The sequence below is a fragment of the Lissotriton helveticus genome, chromosome 10, assembly GCF_964261635.1.
Source record: "Lissotriton helveticus chromosome 10, aLisHel1.1, whole genome shotgun sequence".
In the NCBI taxonomy this organism is placed as follows: domain Eukaryota; kingdom Metazoa; phylum Chordata; class Amphibia; order Caudata; family Salamandridae; genus Lissotriton; species Lissotriton helveticus.
In genome coordinates, this window is record NC_136071.1 from 869,156,408 (window position 1) to 869,174,638 (window position 18,231).

Here is an 18,231-nt window from a genome sequence, read left to right on the forward strand (position 1 = left end):
TTCTCTAAACCCCTTGACATACATACAGGGAATAAACCAGACGTAGAGGGTGAGATCCCTAACATGGGACCTGAACTTTCTCCTGAGCAGAAGGAACAAATACACCAATTACTCAGTAGGTTTCCCGGACTGAGCTCGAATACACCAGGACGAACCCCTTTAGTGGTACATAGTCTAGTCTAGTCTAGTCTGGATACTTGTATTGCGCAAACATATCACATCCCGAGGGAGTCTCATGGCGCATGCAGGCAATCCTGAGATGGGAGAAAGAGCCAAAGGATGGAACTAGCAGAAGAGCCATGTTTTCAGTTTTTTGCGGAAAGTGGTATGTTCAGTTGTTGTACGCAGGCTAAGGGGAAGTTCGTTCCATAGGGATGGTGCCCTGAAAGAGAAGGCACGACCACCAGTTCTGGCCGTTTGAACTCTAAGCGGCGTGAGCTGTGATTTGGTACTTGATGTCAGTTTCTGGGTCCAGTATTTTGGTCCTCGACCATACATGTGTTTATGAACCAGGCACATGGTCTTGAAGATAGTTCTTTGGTTAACAGGCAGCCAGTGTAGGTTTTCAGCCTTGGCAAAGAGGGGGATCGTCTGGGTCGGCCTAGAATCAGACGGGTGGCCGTGTTTTGTACGACCTGCAGTTTCCTGGTATGGCACTCATTTATGGAAAGAAACAGAGAATTGCCATAATCAAGCCTGTTTACAATAAGGCCCTGGACCAAAGTTCTGCGTGCTTCAGTTGGTAGCCATTTAAAGACCTTGCGTAGACTCTGCATAATTCCGAAACAGGTACCCACCGTATGATTCACTTGGTCTCTCATGGACAACTTGTTATCTATGCGGAATCCTAAATTGCGGACTGATTTCTTTGGAACAGGACACTCCCCTAATTCCGAAGGCCACCAGTCTTGGGTCCAGTGTTCATTTGCTCGCCCAAATAGCATGACTTCAGATTTGGTACCATTCAACTGGAGATGATTATGGCCCATTCAATTTTTTACCTCTACCATGCACATTTTAAAACGCCTTTTTGTGTCATTTACGTCAGGGCCAAGTGTGACCAGTATTTGCGTATCATCCGCGTAGGATAAGACGTTGAACCCAAAAGCTCTGATCACGTTGGCCAGGGGAGCCATATAAACATTAAAAAGTGAGGGGCTCAGGATGGAGCCCTGAGGCACACCTCTTGTGACGGGCAGGGTGCTAGCCAGAGTGTTGTCTACCTGTAGTGTGGTTCTGCGGTTAGTCAGGTAACTGATGAACCATTTTAAAACCTGCCAACTGACACCACACTCCCACAGTCTTCTAATCAAGATCTGGTGGGAGATGGTGTCGAAGGCAGCTGACAAATCTAAAAGGACAAGAATGGAGGATTTACGTTTATCCAGAGCAAGCCTAATGTTGTCGACAACTTCGATCAGTGCTGTTTCCGTGCTGTTTTGTTTGGCTCAGCTACCCTCAGTAGTAATGCTCAAACTAACAACGAATCAGACAAACGTATTCGTTTGAAGAAGAAGCAAATTCAAACTGATTTACACGGCCATTATCTACTTCAACACCTCAGATCTGGCACTATTCCATCTGGACTTATAGTTAAAAACATACCAGTAATTTTCACCGAAGATACTATCTATAAAAAAGGTTTCAGCTTTATAGAGACGAAATGTAGTAGAGATCTTATGGTCTTAACCATTGAAACGGCGCAACGATTATGTAAATTACAACTAGAAGAAATCGAATCGTTAGAATCCGAAATAAAATCGAATCCTTTAATCCAGGACTCAAAGAACTTGCTTGAAAAAGTTGAGAAGGAAATCCTTGAATTTAAAGACTATACGGTACAACAAAAAGATTACAACTTTGAAAGAGATAAACGGAATTTCACCTTTGACAAAGCATATCCTTATCTCCAACAAGATTTTTATTCACGCCCTGAAGCGCGCCGGTACCTCCCAGACAACCAAGGGAGATCACGCACAAAATATCTGACATTTTCAGATACCTCCTCATCAGGAGGTAGCGACTCAGACCAAGGTAATTCTCGCCCCCCATTCGCTCGAAGGGGAGGATATCAAAATCAGCACCAACAGCAATTTCAATCAAATTACCAACAAAACAACCCACAGCAACAACAGCCTTTTTTAGCACAAGGCCAACAAAAACCACGAGGGAAAACGCGATTCCAACAACCATGGGAAATGTCAACGAGGAGACAGAACTACAAAAACTAGAGAAAACTTCAATTTACAACCTCTCAAACCAACTCCTCACCCCAAGTCAAATAAGCGTTTTAGAAAAGGGATTGTCATTTGCACCATCAAAAGCAACTGATTTCGTGCGTTTGAAATTAGAATTCATTGAATTCTGCAGAAAGATCCAATTGATTGCTTTCTTCACGGACAAAGAAACGGTGTCACAAACAGAGACTACTGGCCTTAGAAAAAAATCAAGTTTTTGTCCACCTACTCACACAGTACCCAAAGAGGTAATTTATTTTGAAAAAACAATACTATCTGCCATTGCTGCTCAAGAAAAAAAGAATAAAGGATTTGTCAAACCAAATTTATCACGCGACCAGAAACAAGCTTTGCTTTCTATCCAAAATAATGAAAATATCATTATAAAACAAGCTGATAAAGGCGGTCCTATAGTCGTCTGGGGAACAACGGAATATGTGGCAGAAGCTACCAGACAACTAACGGACAAAGAATGCTATCGGAAAATCACGACTATTGAACTTCAAAATGAATTATCCAGGATTTTGACTAGAGGCCTGGACCAAGGATTCTTAGGAAAACATGAGTACAATTACCTAGTTAATAAACATCCACGTACACCGCTTTTCTATGTGCTTCCAAAAGTACATAAGAATGATCAAACACCAGCAGGCAGACCTATCATCTCTGGCTGCGAGTCGTTATTCGAACCAGTCTCTAAATTTATTGATTTCTTTTTGAAACCTTTTACAATTACGGTAAAGTCCTTCCTCCAAGATACTACTGACTTCCTCAACAAACTACATCAACTACCATTTGATCCGGACCATGACCTTTTGGTCAGTATGGATATTGTGTCATTGTACACCCAAATTCCTCAGGACCAGGCTTTAGAGGTTTTGGAGATTTTTTTGAACAAGCGAGAAAGACCATTAAAAATCCCTTCTGAATTTATTCTGGAACTGGCCAAAATGGCATTGACAAAGAACTATTTTAAGTTCAAGGACGACTTCTATTTTCAAATAAAAGGAGTCGCAATGGGCTGTCCATTCGCCCCAGAGCTGGCAATATTGTTTATGAGCCAATACGAAGACACATTTATTTACAACAACCCGTTTCATCAATGGATCAGAGGTTGGGTCCGTTTTATTGATGATGTCTTCTTCACTTGGCCTGGTAATTCAGAACAACTTTCGGAGTTTCATGAATGGCTCAATAATAGGACAAGAGACATCAAATTCAGTATACAATCATCTAAAACCCGCCTTTCTTTCTTAGATGTAGAAACATACTGTTCCAACGGTCAGCTAGTAACTACCCTCTTCAGAAAGGAGTCTGATCGAAATAAGGCACTGGACTATTCAAGCAATCATCCCAGAAGCTTAAAACAAAATCTACCTGTTGGACAGTTCCTCCGCATCCGGAGGAACTGTTCGTTCAAGGATGAATACATGAACCACGCCAATGCACTAAAAGAACGATTGAGAGATCGTGGGTACCCATCTAAATTATTGAAACAAGCCATTAAACGAGCGTGGTGGACCCCAAGAGAAGAACTGCTGAAAAAGAAAGAAAAGAAACAATTAAAACGCACAGTTTGCGTTTCGACTTTCTGTCCATCGTCCAATTTTTTGAAGAAAACCATCTATCAAAACTGGCACCTATTAAAAGAACTAGATGACCAGTTAAAAGAAACTCCTCTTTTTGCCTTCAAAAAGGACAAAAGTATTGCCAACCAAATTGTCCGAGCAGCTGTACCAAAATCAAGAACTTCCACACTGCGGGACTATGTCAATCTTCCCCCAATTACTGGACACCGAAAATGTGGTACTTGCTTATGTTGCAGCTCTACCATTGAAGGAAATTTGTTTCAACATGAAGGGATTTCATGGAAGCATGACCAATTTACGAATTGCAAAACTCGAAACCTCGTATATGGAATCATCTGCCCATGTAACAAACTTTACATTGGAAAAACGAACCAGGAAGCCAGGCAAAGGATGTCACAGCACAAATCCAGAATTAAAAAGAAAGTACTCACTGCCCCATTGGTCCAACATTGGATAGAAGAATCTCATGGGGAAAATGACTTAAAATGGACGGTAATATCAAAAATAGAGCCAGACCCAAGAGGAGGCGATGTAGAGGCCAAACTGAGACAGCGAGAAGCAATGCTTATTCTCAAATTTAACACAACCATCAGAGGCTTAAATGAGATGTCTGAATTATACAGCCTTTAAGAATTTCCCCAAAAATATTTCTATGAAAGTCTGCTTTTTAATATCTTAAGAAAACCATATCATGGAAAATATTCTTCGGGTTTCACGGTTTCGTCTTCGTTAATAACAAGAATAATCGGAGCCAACACTGAATTCGCAATAATTATACAATAATCATTGGAACATGAATGGAATTTGTAGTGCCAAGCATGATCACTACGCGATATTAAGCACAAAACATTTATGTTTGTTCGATCGTGAAAACAGATGAATGAACCTTCACTATAATATACAACGAGAAACTCCAAATCCCAGGTATCCTAAATAGTCAACCCGGAAGTCTGATTCCTTAAATCAAGAGTAACCCGGAAGTAAAACATGAATGGCGTTCGCATTGCTAGCGGCGTTTCAGTAAGGAGGATACCGAAGATATTGAAGGTAAGCCCGTATGCAAGGACCAACACCGGCACCGCATTAGTTAAACTCTCGCGACCATAAACCATCGAGTATTCCGATCCTGCTCTGCACAACTGAGCCCATTTAAAATTAAAATAAAACACTAAGTCCAGCCGCGCAGCAACCACATCTCTGACTTGACACCGCAATACGTGTCAACACGAGCGGCAAGAAGAGAGTATAGCGCGTAAAGACATCACGCATACATGCACCATTACAGAATTACTTCCGTTCTTTTTCAGAATATTAAACAAGTGACAACCAAGAAAATTATGATGGGTTTAAAATCCTAAATCAAGCGGACTAAGTAAGAAACACTCGACTGACCTTCCAAGTAAGTGTTATGGCCAATTTACCCTCTCTATTGGAAGCCTCATGAAAAAAACCCTTAGACAAATGTGCCCATTTTTCTATTTTTTAGTCACACGGATGTGAAGACATCACATGGAAATAAAGGTATGCCCTGAGTGCATGCAGAGCTGAATGTGAGTTGAGAGTCACTCAGACAGATGACTGACAGTTTTCATTTAATTTATGTCTTACAGATTGTGTTTGTGGTCCTGAAGAGAATCCCCCGAATTTTTGGGATTCAAAACGCGTCGACCCCCGTTTTCTTTACATTCTTTGTTGATATAGACCAATCGCTCCAAAAAAAACACGTATTGTAAATATTGACTGATGGTCTATTATATGAATATAACTGTATTTGTGTATCTTTCCATTTAGTGGAATAGTTGTGTGCCTGCAAAATAGAAACACAAAAAAACCCTGCAGGGCCTATAATAATAAAAAACCATTCTCTACCAGAGGAAACTTTTCCTCCTTTTCTACAATTCTTTTTGTTGTCTGTTGTCAAAAGATGTCTGAACGTGTTATGTGTTAAATGTCTAAACGTCTTCTTTTCTTATTTCTTGGCATATCTGCCCTCTCCTTTTTGAATTTTATAGCCTAATACCCCTCTCAAATATACATATTGAATGTGCTAGACAGAAGCTAAATTATACATTCTGTTGTATTAATTTGAAAACAAAAATTTAAATCCTCCGTTCTCACAAAAAAAGATTAAAAAAATTAAAAATAAATTGATTCAATTCTTTTTGAAAATCTTGACTGAAAGAGTGGTCTTTGGTGATGAGCAACTGGCAGCTCATCATCTTGGTGAATTATTGATTTATTGCACAGTATTGGCAACTCTCTTGTTTATTGTTTCCGTGCTATGGGCAGCACGGAAACCTGACTGTGAAGGATCGAGTAGGTTGTTTGACATCATAATGCCAGAAAGAAAGTTTATTAATATAAAACCCTACCGTATTCCAGAGGCAAGACGGAAAGCGGTAGAACAGGAAGTGGAAGCGATGCTTAAGGCAGACATCATTGAGCCTTCTCAGAGTGCGTGGCATTCTCCCATCGTTTTAGTACCCAAACCAGATGGTAGTATTTGTTTTTGTATAGACTTTCGCCATCTGAACGCCCACTCAAAATTCGACAACTATCCTATGCCCCGAGTGGACGAGTTAATAGAGAGGTTAGGGGAAGCCCGAGTCATGTCCACGATTGGCTTAACAAAAGGTTATTGGCAAATTCCGCTAACCGGAGAGGCAAGAGAGAAAACCACCTTCTCCACCCCATCTGGACTATACCACTTCAAAGTAATGCCCTTTGGGTTGCATGGAGCACCCGCAACATTTCAGAGACTAATGGATGTGATTCTTAAAGCTCATCAGTCCTATGCTGTGGCTTACTTGGATGATATGGTCGTCTATACCCCTGAATGGGAGACGCACTTACACCATCTCCAAAGTGTGTTTCATACCCTTACACAAGCAGGTCTACCGCTAAACCCCAAAAAGACTACACTTGGTACATCTCAGATTGAATATTTAGGGTACAGCATCAGTAAATGAGAAATCAGACCCCAACACAACAAACTAGAAACTATACAAAAGATTCCGAACCCAAGAAATCGAAAGGAAGTAAGGGCCTTCCTTGGATTAGTTGGGCACTACCGTAGATTTATACCCCAATTTTCGGAAGTAGGTCGTCCTCTTACTGATCTACTTAGACACCCCGATACTCGACATGGACTGGAATGGGGAGTAGCCCAGGTAAATAGCTTTAATGCCCTAAAAAGGTTGATATGCAATGCTCCTGTCCTCACATGCCCTGACTTCCAAAAATCCTTTGTATTACAAACAGATGCCTCAGACCACGGTCTCGGGCCGTGTTATCACAACCTGATTCTCAAGGCTTCTTGCGTCCAGTATTATACCTCAGTAGAAAACTACTTCCAAGGGAGAGGCTTTATGCTACCATGGAAAAAGAATGCCTAGCAGTCAAGTGGGCCATGGAATCCCTACAATATTATCTGTTAAGTCGTTCTTTTTTTTTAATGACTGATCATGCTCCCCTGACCTGGCTAGCTAACAACAAAGATACCAAATGCAAACGTATTACGTTGGTTCTTAGCCCTGCAGCCCTTTTCGTTTGAGACATTACATCACCCTGGAAAACTACAAGGGAATGTGGACTACCTTTCTCGTTTTCCTGTGACTACATGGCCCGAACGTCCATTGCAGGAGGAGAGGCAGTGTAATATGGATTCCCCGCTAACCGGGAATTCCAACATGGATGCCAGCGCTCCTACCGACGATGCGACGGTAAGCGGACCAGCGGTGGAGCAGCGCAATTCTATGACGTCAGACGCCATAGTTGAAGACGCTGAGGAGCCGGAGCGGAGGGGCGTGAAGGAAACAACGGGAGAAGAAGGAGACCGGGGACTGTCTACGGAGTGGAGCTGGAACACGGAGCACAGCGAGCCAAGGTGTGGGAGAGAGGAGAACGTGAGCACGACCAGAGAAGATCTTGGTGGATTCCCACAGAGAAGCACTGAGATATCCCGGCGTCCTGAGGAGAGAGAGGACGCCCAATACCCTGCGGTCCAGGACGACTGCAGTCCCAGGCAAGTGCACTGGGTACAAGTTTTGAGGAGACTAACGGGACTGGGAGGAGGGAGAACAACTAGTCTGAGAAAAGGAGGGAGGGAAGGGAGCACTGAGTCTTGAATGTGCCCTCACCTCCCTTTTTCCCCTCACAGTGGTGATATTTTGCAGACTGGTGGTGGTAGCACTGATAAAGCAATTAGGGTCAGAACCCAAACTTAGTTCCTCTTTTCTTTTGTTTATTTTGTTTGCTGCTGCCTGCCCTTTTGCTTCCTGGAACAACAGAGCCTAACCACAGTTCAGAGAAGACTTAAAGGAAGAAGAGGAACCAAAAGCCAGAAACACCTTCATAAACAAGAAGACATTAGAGACTTCTTTTCTTTCATTATTTTTTATTATTTATGGACTGTCATGAAGACCACCTTGTCACGCAAGCAACTAGTCTCCTTGAAACACTGCGCAACCTCTAAAAGACCCCCCCTTTCCTCAAGAATATAACAAGAGGATTTCAGGCAAATGGATGAGAAGGTTAAGGAATTGAAAATTGTGACACGTGTGTTGCAGGCGGATACATCGAAGCTCCAGAGTCAGATGCTAGACATGCAGAAAAAGCAGGTAAGGATATCACAACAGCTGGATGATTATGAAGGGCGAGCCCGCCGCAACAATATCCAAATTATAGGGGTTCCTGCACAGACGGAGGGGCCAGCTGCGGACTTGTGTGTGGAAGAATTAATCACGAAACACCTGAAGCCCAAGACATTGTCCAGCTAATTTTCTATTGAAATAGCTCATAGGGTGCCGGTTGGTCGACCGAAGCCGGATGCGCCTCCGAGGCCCTTGATTGCCAGAGTGTTCAACTACAAGGACAGGGACATAATTCTGCAAACTTCGCGGTCCGGCCCGCCTTTGAAGGTGGATAACTATGAGGTGGCTTTCTTTCTGGATTTCACTGCCAACGTCCATGCACAGAGGAGAAGTTTTCAAGCGGTGGAAAAGGAGCTGAGAGATCGAGAGGTGAAATACGCAATGTTCTGCCCGGCGCGACAGCGGGTGGAATTGGATGACAAGTTCAGGTTCTTCGACTCACCGGACGCGGTCTGGGACTGGATGGAGGGCTGGAACACGGTGGGGAATCGCGGAAGGGACCGACCCTGACAGGACTGGCCAACAAAGGCGAGTACGGCTGGAGGCGGCAAGTACTGACACTGCAGTGGATACAAGTAGACTGGAGGAGCAGGATTGAAAAGCTTCAGTGTTGGTCTGCGGAGCCTTGATCTGGCAGTATACACAAGTAGGGGGTCTTGGGGGGAATCCGGCTCATTGAAACGAGACTGTTTTTGCACTCGTGGTTTATGATGTGGTATTATTTGATTACTTTATTGATGTGATATGAAGTTGCTTAGTTTTTGTAAGACAAGGATGGCTGTGAATTTTGATGACTGTATAGTGTGTCTGCGGGAGGGGGGACCAGTCCCCTCTGAATTTCTAGCATTTCAGGGGGGGGGGGTGAGAGGCACTCTGCCATGTTTGGGGGTGGGTAATTCTAAATCCGCAGGGAAGTAGGGAGGGGGGCGGATGGGGGGGCAAGGGGTGGAGGGGGGTGTTTGGTGGTCAGTTGCTGTTTTCAAAATAATTGGTGTGCTCTTATTCTGTGGACAAGTTTGCTCTTTTATCGTGGGTTTTGGAGAAGGGTTTCATAGTGATTGTAATGAGTTACAGTGTTTTCTTTTTCACGTTCCTATTTTATGTGACAGACTAAAAAGTGATGCTGGTGCCTTTCTTTGCAAGTTGCGAGTGGTATTGCTGGCTGTATTTTCGACCTGTGAGACTATGATGTTAGCCGTGCTGGGGGGTGGGGGCTGAGCATGATTCAGTACTCTCTGTCCTTACCTGGAATGTTAATGGCTTGGGCGATAAAATAAAAAGAGGAATCGTCCAGCAGTATTTGAAGAGACAATCCCTGGACTTAGTTCTCCTGCAGGAAACCAACTTGGTTGGCAAAAAAATTAAGGCCCTGAATAGGTGGGGGTATAGGTTCCTGGTGCATGCTGACTATACCACCGGATCTCGGGGTACAGGTATCCTGGTTAGAAAGAACACTCCATTGATCGTCCATAATACTTGGGCGGATTCTGCTGGGCGATTTGCAGTTGTTGAGGCTCAGTGGGAGGGGAGGGCCTTGAACTAGTTTCGGTGTTTTTGCCGCCAGCGCTGGGCAAGGATGCCTTAGTGGAGTTAGGCCGGGTACGGACTGATCTCCATGATGCTACTTTATTAATGGGTGGGGATTTCAACATGACGATGGGCGAAACGACTGACAGGTACCCGCAAAGGCAGGGGGCGAGGCCGAATGAGCTTATGGCAGAGTTTACCACGCCATTGGGTCTCTCGGATGTGGAGCGGGAGCTACAGGGTGCCACTATTGACTTTACCTATTTTTCTAATGTGCATGGCAGTCTCTCCCGAGTTGATTACTTTTTGAGCTACCCGGCTTCAGTGGCTAACTTCAGGTGGCCCAGGACATATCCCCGGGGTTTTCAGGTCCCTCCCCAGTGGGAATAGATTTTACTCATGGAGATAAGCAGCAGAATCGCACTATTGTTATTAACCCATGGTTGCTTAAAATCCCGGATATCAGGAAAGAGCTTGGGGTGCAGACTGGATACTTTCTGGAGGAAAATGTGGGGTCGATAGAGTCGGCACAGACGAGATGGGAGGCGTATAAAGTGGTTCTAAAAGGGTATGCCCTGTCGTTAAAAGTGAAACATGTTGCAAAACAGCATGAGCTTCTGGTGCAGCTGGAGGAAGCCCTTCGAGAGCTTGAGGCGGCACATGCGCTCCACCCTTTGGAGGAGGCGCTACATTGCCTGACGCTAAAAAAGGAGGAATACAAACGTAAGGTTCGGGAACACATGTTGGCTAAACAGGCGGCTACCCACCATAAGCTGTATGAACTTGAAGATATGGTGGGAAAGACTCTTGCATGGCTGGAAAGGAAGGAGCAAGGGTGCCCCAATTTACGATGCCAAGTGGCGAGGTTCTTTGCCGCCCAGGCGAAATAGCGGACGCATTTGCAGATTATTTTGAAATGGTGTACTCACCCTCTACGTCATATACAGCGGAGGATTTGCATCGATTGCTGGCAGACAGTGACGTACCGACTCTTTCAGAAGTAGATAGGGAGCTACTTGACACGGATCTATCCGATGAGGAGATTCGAAATGCCATTGGGCAAATTAAATCTGGGAAGGCAATGGCACCCAATGGTACCCCGGTGGAGATTCTCAAGGTAGTGGCTTCCCAAATGGTCCCGCACATGTGGGAAATGTATCACGAAAGCTGGGAGAAAGGGATTCCACAACTGGACCAGCAGCTGGCAAGTATTGTGGTAATTCACAAGGCTGGAAAACCAGTGGATGAGTGTTGTTCCTACAGGCCGATCTCCTTGATCAATGTCGAGGCGAAGGCTTTAGCGAAGGTACTCGCCAGGAGGCTGGCAACAGTGATAGCCTCCCTTGTGCACCCGGACCAATCCGGCTTTATGCCAGGGAGAAACACGGCTCTCAATATCCTCCGTCTCCATAATGTGTTGGTGCGTCAGCAATATCTAGAGGAGGGTGCAGTCATACTGTCACTTGACGCCTCTATGGCGTTTGACTCGATCGAATGGCCCTACATGTTCGAAGTTCTGGCGAGAGCAGTGTTGGGCCCTACATTTATACGGTGGGCACGGCTACTCTACACCGACATCTTAGGGCATGTCAGAGTGAACAATTTAAAATCCAGGCAGTTCCCCTTACGGAGAGGCACCAGACAGGGCTGCCCCCTGTCGCCGTTGCTGTTCTCGCTCATGCTAGAGCCCTTGGCAGCCTGGATACGGAGGGATGTAATGACAAAGGGTATGCGATGGTCACACGAGTGCGAAGATAAAATATCCCTTTATGCGGACGATATATATTGTTATACCTTACATACCCATACAGGTCCATCCATACGGTCCTCAATATTTTTACAAATTTCAGGAAGCATTCGGGGTATGCTATTAATTGGGGCAAGTCAGTGTTATATGTGCTCCATGGACAGACCCCCCGCCTCCCAAGAGATTGTACATTGGTGGTCTCGGAGGATGGATTAGGTATCTGGGAATCTTCTTCACGCCGGATCGGCTCTTTTTTTGTTGCAATTTGGCGCCCCCGCTGGCAAGGCTGCGAGCTGATGTCAAGCATTGGAGGTCACTGCCATTGTCACTGGTGGGTCGTGCTGCTCTTTTTAAGATGCTGGCCCTTCCACGATTTTTATATATTTTCAAGAATTGCCCGCATAGGGTTGCGGATACTTACTTTGCTGCAGTAGAAGGAGAGGTACGTACACTACTCTGGGATGGTAAGGCCCCGAGGATTGCGCTTCAAAAATTAATGAAAGGATGGTATGATGGGGGCATCGCGTTGCCTGATATACGGCTGTATTATTGGGCCTCGCAATTGGTGACTGTAAATAGGTGACAATACGCCCCGCTGGATGACCCGGCATGTGCCCTGGATAGGTATCAGATGGATCGATCTGGTTATCTTGGGGCTCTTTACTCCTATACTAGGAGGCAACATTATATAGGTCCCACTCAACACACGGTGCAGATCTGGAAGTTAGATAATTCCCGTTTAGGCTGGACAGGCGTGCTTACTAAAGCAACGCCATTTTGGTACTCGCAGAAACTCGGTATGCTTTGCCATCACCCGGGATTCAACAGGTGGGATATGATTGGTATTTCAAAAATTCACGACCTGATCAAAAAGGGTAAGATTCTCCGGTTTGAGGACCTACAGAAGACCTACCGGTTGGCGCCGAATGAGGTCTTTCGATATCTACAAATCCTCCATGCTTTGCAGACGGCGTTCCCCAGCTGTGAGAATATACCTGAATCGTCCACTCTCGAAGGTCGTCTGCTTGATGGGCAGTTGCACTCAAAGGCGATCTCCCTCACTTATAAGAAACTCAATAATAATATGCCTGATTCCTTCGGGAAGCCTAAGGTGCGTTGGGAGGGGGACATTGGGTCGATTGATGAGGAGGTTTGGAGACAGGGGCTAATGTCATCTAGAGAGGCTGCCATCACACTTAGATTTCGACTTATTCAACTTCGTATTTTACATCGCTCATATTTGACAGGGGTAACTCTTGCAAAAATTGGGTCCCAACCAGATGATCTGTGTCTGAAGGGCTTCCAACAGTCGGGCACCTTTTATCATATGATATGAGACTGCCCGCTGGTGCGAAGACATTGGGACAGAATAACGACACATATGCAAGCCAAAAACAAGGTAACACCGATCTTAAGTGAAACATCCAGGAGTACAATTTACTCCACCTCTTGGCACTCTTCACATGCCCTACTATGTATCACTTCTAAAGAGATTCAGCAAAAAACAAGTAAAATAGGTCATCAAAATTCTTCTCAAACACAGTCGACAGAGCTTCTGAAATACACAACGTCCATTTTGCAGCTCTACAATATTTCAGGCCAATCACAACCAATCTGTAGATAGTGTTTGATGGTGTTGAGGTCAAAATGTTGACACATATGGTAAGAACTGACTTTAATTGGGAAATTTCATACCATACTTGGATTCTGAGTCAGTTCTACTGCAGGAACTTTTGTTGTTCTTGTTTTACTTATTAAAATGTACTCTCATTTTCTAAAGTGGGTTGGAATTATTCTTGGTTTGTTTTCACCTAAATAATGTGTGTGTACTGCATAATTACTTTACACAGTCCTTCTTAGTTAAGCCTGATTAGTTTTGTGGCAAGCTACTAGAGGGTTCAGCAAGGGTTAATTTACTGACTTTTGTGGTTTGTGGTTCACCCTGGCAAAGATTGTTGTTGTTGCCCTAGAGGAGCTTCCACCCCCCTTAACCAATAACCCAATTTCCTAAAAGCAGATAAGCCATTTATTTATTACAGATGATTAGAGATGCCACAGTTCACTCTCATATATTATAACAAAACGGTAATTTATCTCTCATTCACAGGTCCTCTAGAACCTTCCCCCTATGGAGGTCGGTGGTCTATATGAAGAATCGCTTTCCAGCTTGTTTAAAATTACTTGCCAAGGGCCAGGTGAGTTCATGTGTAAAACCTCACATCCTGGAAATTACGTCTTCCAAGTTGTTTGCTTTCATTTGCTTCAGTGGTTATCAGATTCCTGAATTTCCTTGCAAACATATAGCCTTTCACTAATGGTAAGAGAATGGTTTGGTCACAAATCTCATTCGGTGACTGCACAAAGAGAAGGACTGAGTACAACAAAGTATATTTCAAAATATATTTCTTCCTTAGCTAGTTATGCATGTCATGATTTGTTCTATTGCATTTTCCTTTCTCCACAAGGTTCACCACTGGAACCTTGTGGGGAAAGGAAAATGAGTGGGAGAACAAGAACATATCCCTAGCAAATCAATTTAAGAAATCCTGAGGCGAAAAAACCGAGACACTGACAAAAAACGATAAGGGCTAATAAATAACGAAAATAATGAGCCTGATAAATTAAGTTTAAAATACATTCACAGGGAGGTTTGGAAAAGGAAGCAGTAACATGTCTACATCTAGCTATACTGTGAAGGCGAGTACGTTTAAAAGATTTTGACACCTAGGAGAGCACATTAGATGGTAATAATAGTAGCTATACCACACGTCATTAAATATTTAGTTACCTGTCAACTACAAATCTCATAAGATGCTCTTTAAACATCCAGCTCCATTTCTTAATGAAGTTTAAAAGTCCCATTTTGAAAGGTTTGAGGTCTACCTTAAACCAGCTGTCAAATACTTGGTAGTCTTCAAACTTTCTCATTTGTATGTAGAGGTTCTCATAGATCTCAATCTGCAAAAAATAAAAGCAGCCTCTTAAAAAAAGCTCTTTATGAACCAGCCGTTTTAAAGAAAAAATAGTAAATGTACAAGTTGTAGGTACGCTGATTCCATTTTATTATATCTACTATTTTTTGGATTTACAAACTTTATGAGGCTTGAATGGAAATCAACAAAACATGGAAATCTCCAGGCACATAGGGGTTTTCACATGCCCAATATGCATTTTTCACTTTTTTCCACTGCATGCAAAATACTTTTATTGTAGAGACAGCCTACACTCTCAAGACCCCTGAAAATATGGCAGACTCTACTCCAACACTTGTAACAGTGTATACAGGGCAACTGAGAATATATTGCACACAGAGCTATAACCAACCGAGGGATCATAACAGTTCCTAGGACCACCCACCTGGTCACCACTAAAAAAGCTCACTTCTCCACCTCTTTATTAACGTTTTGCTTGAAACCACAGCTTCTTCCCACGTTTTCCTTAGTAGTATGTATCAACTAAGCCCTTACAAATGGCAACATAAAGATTGTCTAATCAGAAGTTTTCATTTGTGGGTACTGGTGACACATTTTATGCAACTAATCTCCACTTAAGTGCAAAGAAATCTGTGAGTCAAGCCCAACACAAAAACACCACCTAGCAACTCAGTAAAATTGGATTACTTGCCTGCTCTTTAAATTGCTCCAAGGTTGGTGGACGCTCAGGCACGCCGTCGTCAGCATGTGCTTCAATCTCTTCTGAAGACAACACATGACCATATAACAGAAATTGTCTCATGAACTCAACACGGTCATCTGCCCAGAGGTATGAATAGGTGCTGAAGGAATCCTTATATTCAATAGCCTTGCTGATAACGGAAGACAGTCTATTCATAATTTCTTGACGGATCTCAGACAGATCAGTCATGCAGTCCATGTCACTCTAGACATTGAGAGGAAAACACAATTATTAAAAAAATTAAAATAAAACATTTATACTGCCAATTGAATATAACAACAACATTACTTCAATACATTTATTTAATTAATTTTCAATATGTTGGACCTGGCCTTCTCTGCAGGGTCAATTCCAAACTTGTTGTCTTTCACCCTCTACTTTTTGCTGAATTTATTTTTCTGGTACAAGGTCTCTGTGCTAACCAGTGCTAATGTGCTTGTGCTCTCTCCTTAGAACATGGTGAAATTGGCTTATACCAAATTATTTAATGTAAATGTAAGTCCTTTGTAGAGCGGTATACCATATACCTAGGGCCTGTAAATCAAATGCTACCAATGGGCCTGCAGCACTTATTGTGCCACCCACTTCACTAGCTAAAAACATGTCCCGGGCCCGCCATTTTTTTTTAAGGAGTTTTATATAGCTTGACCCGGTATCGGGTATCAGAGCCCTTTACTTAGCACCAGTTGCATTATATGAGGACACACATTCATTTTTGTTAGCCACGGGGAGATTAAGTGATTTGTCCAGAATCACAGGATGTTCAGCGTCATTGCTGAGACTCCAACCCGGTTCCCCAGATTAGAGGTTGACCATCCTAGCCATTAGGCCAACCCCTCTCCCCCTCTGCCATGTCGATCTGGCATTTAAACCCCCTTGCCAAGCCATAAACTACCCTTTTATTACATACAAGTCACCCCTAAGGTAGACCCTAGGTTGGACATGTACTTTTAAGCTTTACATGTTCTAGTAGTGAATAACTTCTAAATTCGTTTTTTACTTCTGTGAGGCCTCCCCTCTCATAAGACATTTTATTACATTAATAAGCTGTAATTCCTAATAGGGACTAGGCAGTTATGTCATGCTTTTAATGGCCCTGATCAAAACTTTGCTAAGATCTCACGAGCAATGCCCCATATTCATCTCAGGAGACTTTAACAGCAATTTCATAACCAAAGATCGAATAATAGGAAAGAGGTTAGGGAAGTGGGGAGGCCGAATATTAACAAATAAGCTAAAAGATCTGGGATTGACTATCTTTGAATGGAAATGCAAAGGGAGACACATCAGCGGCAATAACATATTTGAGTGGTAATGTTCGCTCAATAATAGATTTTACCATCGTTAGTAACAGGTTACTCCCTTGCATCGCATCTTTTTGTATCATCCAGCGCATAGAAAGTGATCATTTCCCTCAAACTACGACAATGTCCAATTCCATCATACGGGCCGAAAAAACAGCTCCCTTATACAACCCTCCGAAAGGTTTAACTTGCGGAAACTAAAATGGCGAGGGGGAAACCTGAAAGTTATACAGGAGACAGTAAGGGAGCTTGTGAGCAAACTGGGGATACAACCAGACGAAGAACGTGTAAAAAACAGGGAATATCTGGTCCAGGCAATTACCAGTAAATTTCCAGCACCACCTGGCAGCCAAAGAAGGTTTAACTCGAGGAGGGAACCCTGGTTTAGCAACGATCTAAGAAATCAAAAGAGAAGGATCTCAAGAGAGGTACGAATTCAAACCCAGGCGACAAGACTGGGCAAAAAACCAAATAAAAGTAAATTGAAAGAACTAAGGAATTACTACAAGAAGTCATTGAGGCACGCAAAAATGGTTTATAAGGAATCAATCTGGATAAATCTATTGATTGCAAGTAAATTGCCAAATAGCAGGGACTTTTGGGGCATTATAAATAGCCTGAATAAAGGAGCAAGACTCCAACAAGAACCTGGAATTGGAGCGAAAGCGTGGGTCGAACATGTGCAGGACATGTACAGCAGTACAGCACTAGGGTCCATTGAAGGGTCTCAGGGGGCCGTCTTTGGTAGTGGAAGAAAGGAAAATAAAACCTAAGCAGGATAACTTGCTTTTGCAAAATCCACTACAAGTGATAGATGGCATTGATCAAAATACCCTGACCACCACAAAACTACTACGAGGTATAATACAAAGGCTTAAAACAGAAGGAGCGGCAGGTCCGAATGGCCTACCCAACACGTTTTTTAAGAATGACCCAGATTATTGGTCGAACAACTTAACTCCGCTCTTCAACCATATTTTTACACACAGTGATGTCCCCGATTCATGGAAAGGGACCATAATCCCTAATATATTTAAACAAGGCGACCGTCGTAATCCAGGGAATTGTAGGCTCATATCTCTAATCGATGTTGAGGCCAAGATCTACGGCTCTTGCCTCCTTGTTCAGTTGCAAGAGTGGACGGATAACAACAACATAATTCCAAATTTTCAAACAGGTTTTAGACAAGGGATGGGTAAAATAACAAACTTGGCAATCCTGGCAATCCTAACTGAAAAGGCACAAAAAAGGAGAACATGACTGTATGCATGTTTTATTGATATAAAATCTGCCTTCGATCAAGTGAACAGAAGGAGACTCTGGAAAAAGCTAAAGGCATGGGGACTACCGAATCAATTATTAAATGCAATAATTGCCCTACATAGTGACACATGGGCGAGAGTAAAATTGGGTGAAGGATACAGTACGACAGCGAGCATCGACACGCAGCAAGGATTAAAACAAGGCTGCGTTTTAGCACCAAGCCTATTTAATTTGTTC

At 43.3% G+C, this 18,231-nt stretch overlaps 1 protein-coding gene across 1 annotated transcript in view; it reads right to left on the reverse strand.

The window, feature by feature from the left end:
• Window positions 1-18,231, reverse strand: part of DNAH11 (dynein axonemal heavy chain 11) — a 3,642,058-nt gene that overhangs the window by 2,548,515 nt on the left and 1,075,312 nt on the right. The window contains exons 17-18 of the mRNA XM_078663510.1: window positions 15,377-15,631; window positions 14,541-14,710 (exon numbers count right to left, since the gene is read on the reverse strand). Coding sequence (XP_078519636.1) covers window positions 14,541-14,710; window positions 15,377-15,631 — 425 coding nt within the window. The remainder of the gene's footprint in view (window positions 1-14,540; window positions 14,711-15,376; window positions 15,632-18,231) is intronic.